Source organism: Papaver somniferum, chromosome 5, assembly GCF_003573695.1.
Source record: "Papaver somniferum cultivar HN1 chromosome 5, ASM357369v1, whole genome shotgun sequence".
NCBI classification, from domain to species: domain Eukaryota; kingdom Viridiplantae; phylum Streptophyta; class Magnoliopsida; order Ranunculales; family Papaveraceae; genus Papaver; species Papaver somniferum.
Genome location: NC_039362.1, coordinates 73,087,079 through 73,093,737, shown reverse-complemented (window position 1 = coordinate 73,093,737; position 6,659 = coordinate 73,087,079). Strand labels below are relative to the sequence as shown.

The window sequence follows — 6,659 nt, the reverse complement described above, 5'->3', positions numbered from 1 at the left end:
TGTTGGGCATGTCGAGTTAGAACCAAAATTTGGCATGTCCATCATGCAGACGACATTGATACTGTTCTTTTCACTTTAGAAATTTACTTGTAGTTTAACTCAAAGTTTTAACTTAAGTTTGACGAGTGACGACCTACTTAATCTCAATATATTTTTATACTTTCCTAAGTGTGAACAAATGACATTAGACCCACACATGTACAAAAGTGAATCAAATCCCTTAAAGCCATGGAAAAGGAGAATGTAGTTTGTCTTATTGCAAAATCATACACATGGGAGGAGAGGGCCAAAGACAAGAACAAGTCAAGATATATAATCTCTTCTTCTTCTTCTCTTGTAAAACAAAAGGACAGGCAACAAGAATAATACAAAGGGGCCTTAGTTGTCTCCAAATTTTAACAGATAATAAGTTAAAAAGAGAATGTGAAGCAGAAGAAGAATTTTCAAAAAGGGTCAACTTAGGGGAACATTACACCTTGGAACTTTTTTATGCATAATAATACTAAATGATGAGACAAAGCATGCACCATTTTTGTTAGTTTTCACTCTCATCTCATGTCACAACACCAACTCCACACCAACAACAAGAACAGACCCTTGTTTCTAAGTTATTTCCTTCTAACAAAATCAGCTATAATTAATCACTCTTTAACTCAAATTATTGAATGTTAAAGTGTGCTTCTTCATCTTATAAAGACATAGGCCTGCTTTATGAGGGAGACAGAGAACAGTAAACAGGGTGGAAGAACAGAACAGGTGAGAGAGAGAGGAGTGACAGAGAGGGAGAGATAGAGATTTTTTTGACAACCTCATCTAAAAAATCCAGCTTGCTACTACTACTCTCTGAAGAAAAGAATCCAGTTAGGTTCTCTGCACAGTGTTAGATACAAAAAAAAAAAGAAAAGCTGCATAATTTTTTTTTTTATTATGACAAGACAGAGAATTAAAGAAGTGAAAGACAAATAAAGAGAGAGTAGTGAAAGAAAAGGAAAACTTGTTGTAGTACTACTACTGAGTGAGTCTGAGAGGGAAAAGAAAGAAAGAATGACACTGTCTTCTGTGAGGGAGAGAGTTGCTAGTATTTAAGAGTATGGGTGTCTTATAATCTATCCAGTTTGTGGAGTGGGCTTATCTGTTTCAACTGGAAGCAGCATTAAAAGGATTTTACTACTGCAACTTTATATTTATGACAGCCAAAAATATGCAGAATTGAAGATTGATAGGATTTTTTCCTGCTTTATTTTTCCAGGTCGTAAGGATATAATGAGCAGCAGGTGAGAGTCGTCTATATCTTCTATTCAAACCCTCTTTGATTTCTTATTCTTTTTGTGAGAAATGGGTGTCTTCTGTTGCTCTCTCTCTCTCTTTACATAAAAAGCTGAACTTTGAGATAGAGAAAATTAATGGTGGTAGTGCTAGTATTTCCAGGTGGTCTATTCAATAGAGCATATGATGTGGTTTGAGTGAGAGAGATGGGTCTCTTAGTTATTTGTGTAAAAAAGCTGCCTTTTGGTTGAAAGTTGGTCAGTATCATAAAGTTTAAGACTTTTTGTGGGTTGGGATTAGATTTCCTCTCTCAGCTTAAGAATTAGTTATTTTTACTAGATCTTTGCTTTCTTATTTAAGACACTACACTTCGGCTGTTTCTATCTCTTTTGGTGTAACTTCTTTACACACTTCTTCTTCTTTCTTCTTCTTCTTTCTTCTTCTTCTTCTAAATGGATCATTCATCTCAAAATATCTATGGATACACAGAAGAATGCAGCAGTAGTGAATCAGGGTGGACTATGTATATAGCTTCACCAGTGGATAATGATGGTAGTAATGTCACTACTGGTGATGGTGGTGGTTATCATAGTGATGAGCATAGAAATATTAAGAATAAGTTGAAGAACAACTATGATGATAGCGATGATTCGATGAATTCCGATGCGTCTTCCGGTCCAAATCATCGATACAGCGTTGATGGTGGTACTAGTCATTACAAGAAAGACAATGGTAATAACAAGTTTTATTCATTCAAGAAGAAAACACCTACTATGGAGAAGAAAAGAGAAGGGACTAAAGTTGATAAGAAAATTGAAGAACCAGTTATGTTGTTTAATCCTCCTGCTGCATCTGTTCCTACTAGTACCACCAAGTCAAGAAAACTCAAGTGGTTTGGCAAAGGTAAATAAAAAACATGTCTATTATATGTCTTCTTCCAAGTTTGATTCTCTGATAGTAGTAGTTTCTGTTCTTTTGTTCTTTAAAGGATCAACAGTAGATTATAAAAGCTTCTTACCAAGTTTTTTATTTGTTGTTGTTGTTGTAATCTTCAATATAATAGTCAGATTAGATAGAACAAGAAACTGTGTGGTCTCCATTGTTTTTCTATTGTGGGTGTGTATGGGTAATTATGTTTTTACTTTTTTAGAGCTCTCAAACAGTTAAACTTAACAAGCCAATCAATTCGACAAGATAAAATCAGCAAATATCATGTGTTTCATATACCTGTAACCACCTATGGGAAAAGATTGTGGAGAGTTCATTGATGAAAGCTACAATGAACTCAAAAAGGGTGACAAATTTTTCTAAGTTATAAATGCCCAGCAGGAAGTTTTATGACTAAGAACATTCTTGTTTATAACCAGGGTTCCTGAAGCAGAAAATAAAAACTGAGATCACAAGATGTCTGCACATAATGGGAATGGTCATACTGGATGCTGCAACTATTGAGTATGCACAAGTCTGTGACTGTCTCTGCTTATCAAAGTTAAATACTGACAGCTTACCCTCAAAAAAGAGTTTTGGTTACTGAAGAAATTAGTTTTCATGTTGCAATTTGCAAACTGTTAGGAAGCTTCTGCTAATAGAACTAGTTTTACTGACAACTGATATGCTAATCATCTGAATAAGAGAACCAGCTTAATCAAACGGAACAAGTCCAGTTCAGGGTGTTATCACCTTGATTTTGATTCAAACAAGTAATACTATCTTCTGCTGCATTTGATTATATGTAGTGACATAGGTATTTTGAAGGCAAGATGTCACATAAATCTAGCAGCTCTATGTATGTTGCTGGAACAGACAAACAGTATCAGGACATTCTAGTATGAATCTTTAACAGAGTTGGATTTTTTACTATTAGCTACTACAAGAGACCACTAAGATTAAGACCAATGGAGTACAAATCCACAATAAGTTAGATGCAGACAGAAAAACTAGGTTTGAGAAATGAATAGCCTGGAGAAGACGACAAAATAGGCGCGTCCTCTAACCCCGTACAATATTGGTAGGGCAGGCAACATGCAATGTCTGTGTGCTTTCAGAATCATGAAGTGCTAAGTTGAGGTTCAAAACTACACAGAATATTATTGAACATGATGTTTTCGAACGATAGTAACTACTAACTACTGGTGATTTAGATCAACATTTTAGGAGCCCCACAACTTATATCCGGCAGTCTAGTAAATTGACTGAATGATTCTATGCCACATATAATGAAATATGCAAAACCAACAATATATAGATATGGAACTGCTTTAAATGGGAAGAGATTAGAAACTTAATACATAATCAATATGGTAGCAGTTCTGCAAATGAACAGTCATAACACGAAAGAAACACAAACAAACAGCTTGAAAAACTTAAATCTTATCTGGATAAACCAAATCTCCAAAAACATTATTAGACTAATCATGAATTACTCAATTGAGGACTATAGAGAGACAAAGCCTCAGATCTTTGACTGTTGAGCAATCTTGAACCACTCAGTATGGAAGGATCTTTCCATATCAGTCCTTTCATAAGTGTGAGCTCCAAAATAATCTCTTTGGGCCTGGACCAAATTCGCAGGCAACCTATCCCTCCTGTAAGTGTCAAAATAAGCTAAACTAGTGGACACACCCGGAGTGCTGATACCTGAGTTGATGGCAAGACAAACAACTCGGCGCCAAGCAGCTTGACGCTCAATGATCTCCTTTGCGAACTCTGGATCAACGAGAAGGTTTGCAAGATCAGCATTCCTGTCGTAGGCCTTCTTGATACGATCCAAGAACATGGCACGGATAATGCAACCTCCCTTCCAAATCCTAGCTAGCTCACCCAATTGCAAGCCCCAACCCTTTTCGATGCTCTTAGCGCGAATAAGATTCATCCCCTGCGCATAACTACATATTTTCGATGCATATAGAGCTTGTCTCACGTCATCTATCAACTTCTTTTTGTCCACAGCTTGATCAGTTAAGATGTCACCAAATCCAGCGGATTTGAAAACTTTAGCAGCTTCTACTCTTTCTTCCTTTAACCCACTAAGGAACCTTGCATCCAATGAAGAAGCTATAGTTGGAGCTGCAATTGATAAATCTGCAGCTTGTTGGACGGTCCATTTACCAGTACCTTTCATGCCAGTTTTGTCCAAAACCTTGTCAACCAAATGGCCATCTGCTTTGTCATCCTTAATTCCAAAAATATCCGCAGTGATCTCAACCAAAAAACTAAGAAGCTCCCCTTTGTTCCAGTCCAGGAAAACTTGGTGTAACTCCTCATTTGAAAGTTTCCCGACTGATTTTAGTACATCGTACGCCTCGGCAATTAGTTGCATATCACCATATTCGATTCCATTGTGAACCATTTTCACAAAATTTCCTGATCCTCCTTCACCTATGTAAGTAACACATGGACCACTATCAGGAACTTGAGCTGCTACTTTAAGAAGAATATCTTCTATATTTTTGTATGCCTGTAAGGATCCTCCGGGCATCATAGAGGGACCACGTCGAGCGCCCTCTTCACCACCTGAAACTCCCATACCAAGATATAAAAGACCCAATTCAGCCATTTCTTTCTCCCTCCGCTCGGTGTTCTCATACCATTCATTACCCCCATCAATAATACAATCACCTTTCTCTAAGTAGACAGAAAGGATTTTGATGGTTTGATCAACTGGAGCCCCAGCCTTAACAAGCATGATCACAACACGAGGCTTCTGGATGGACTTAATAAATGATTCAGGATCATGGAAACCGTATAGAGGGAGGTCTCCTTCTTGTTTGGCACGTTCAACAGTTTCATCAACTTTGGAGGTTGTTCTGTTGTAAACAGAAATTGGAAAGCCTTTGTCTGCAATGTTGAGGGCGAGATTTTGGCCCATAACAGCTAATCCAGCAAGACCTATTCTAGTGAGTGGTGGAGCCATTTTTATCACCTGTAAAAGAGTATCAGAGCATCAGCTACACAAGTTAATTAACTAGCAAGCAAATTACCACTAAGAAAATCTATTGAAAACAGAAGTCAGTAAAACATTGAGATCTTACACCACCTAAGGTAAGATGTATGCTGAATTATGTAATTAACCTAATCTCAAATCAGCAGTTTTAGGGTCAAAATTTAACTAAATTGCAGAAAGATCTTAAGGAAATTTTCTTTTGTGGGTTGGTGAAAAAAAGGTTATCAGATTTAGTGAAAATGGTGGATCTAAACTCTTTTAAGTAATTCACAATTTCAAGTAATGGACCAGATTTTCTTTTTGACGTGAATCAAAATTTCATACAAGGTAGAATTTCTAATGGCATCAGTGATTTGTGTGCTTAACAGAATCAAATCTATCTAAGTAAGTATGATCAACAGAATTTCAAACTTTCATGCTAGCAAGATAATTGTAATGAACGAATCAGATAAATTACAGGCAAAATTAACAACTGTCAGATCAACGAACGAGAAAGAAATCAAACCTGTGGAAAATTGCTTGAGTTGTGAAATTTGGTTTGGAATGAAAACAATCTGAGATCTGAGTTATATTCAAAATTGACTGAAATTTTTGATGTTTATATAAGTAGGTAATATCCAACGAATCTGAAAAGATATTTTTTTATTTTGGACTCGGTTTTCACCTACCAACAACTGAGTGGGGGGATTTCAGTATTCGACACAAGATTAAATAGGAGGAATAGCAGACGCTGTTGGTTGGTTTCTTTATAGGTCAAAATTGGGCAACTTTCATTATGACCACGGTTTTTATTTTTCACAACTAATTGGCAACCAACAAATTCAAGTATATTTCTTCTTTCACACAAAGAAGCTGCAGATTTCATGCCGTATATTAACATTTGTTATACTATTCTAGAAGGATTTCGTTGGATGTTTTTCATTATCCCCGGCGCACACCCAGACTGACAGTTCCTTTGTCCGCTCTCAGATTTAGACAAACATGCCTAAAGGTTAAATTGTAGAAACACGAAAGAACCGAAAGAAAGTCTACTGTCAACAGCAGATATTAAATAGGCGTGTACACTTTACTCGTACTTCGTATTTTGACGCATCACCTCTAGAAATATTAAATAAAAAGTAGTTCGGTTTCAAAAAGAAATATTTTGACGCATCACCTCTAGAACATTCTAGATTACATTTACTGCTTTGCCACCCTTGCTAAACAAGTATTTACAAGTTTGAGATGCATAAGGGGGACGGACTACCACACACTGGAGTGTCTGGTAGCTCGAAATAGCAAAATGACATAGTGTATGAATATATGAATACCGATTTTGGAAGAGCATATCGGATATGAGAGTCTCTAAGAAATTAGTTGGAGGCTTCTTTGGAAGAGCATATCCGATATGAGAGACTTTAAGAAATTAGTTCGAGGCTTCTCAGAGTTGGTAGGTGAAACAAAATGATGC

At 36.6% G+C, this 6,659-nt stretch overlaps 2 protein-coding genes across 2 annotated transcripts; one reads left to right on the top strand and one right to left on the bottom strand.

Moving 5' to 3' along the window:
* The first annotated feature begins 568 nt into the window (after positions 1-568).
* Positions 569-2,410, top strand: LOC113281905. The gene has a single exon (XM_026530810.1). It carries the CDS (start codon positions 1,719-1,721, stop codon positions 2,175-2,177), a length of 459 nt encoding a protein of 152 aa, XP_026386595.1. The 5' UTR covers positions 569-1,718; the 3' UTR covers positions 2,178-2,410.
* Positions 2,411-3,508: 1,098 nt separating this feature from the next.
* Positions 3,509-5,993, bottom strand: LOC113281904 (6-phosphogluconate dehydrogenase, decarboxylating 3-like). Its single transcript, XM_026530809.1, has 2 exons — positions 5,715-5,993; positions 3,509-5,188 (listed from the first exon to the last, which is right to left on the bottom strand). The coding sequence occupies exon 2, from the start codon at positions 5,177-5,179 to the stop codon at positions 3,719-3,721; it is 1,461 nt and encodes a 486-aa protein (XP_026386594.1). The 5' UTR covers positions 5,180-5,188; positions 5,715-5,993; the 3' UTR covers positions 3,509-3,718.
* Positions 5,994-6,659: the final 666 nt, after the last annotated feature.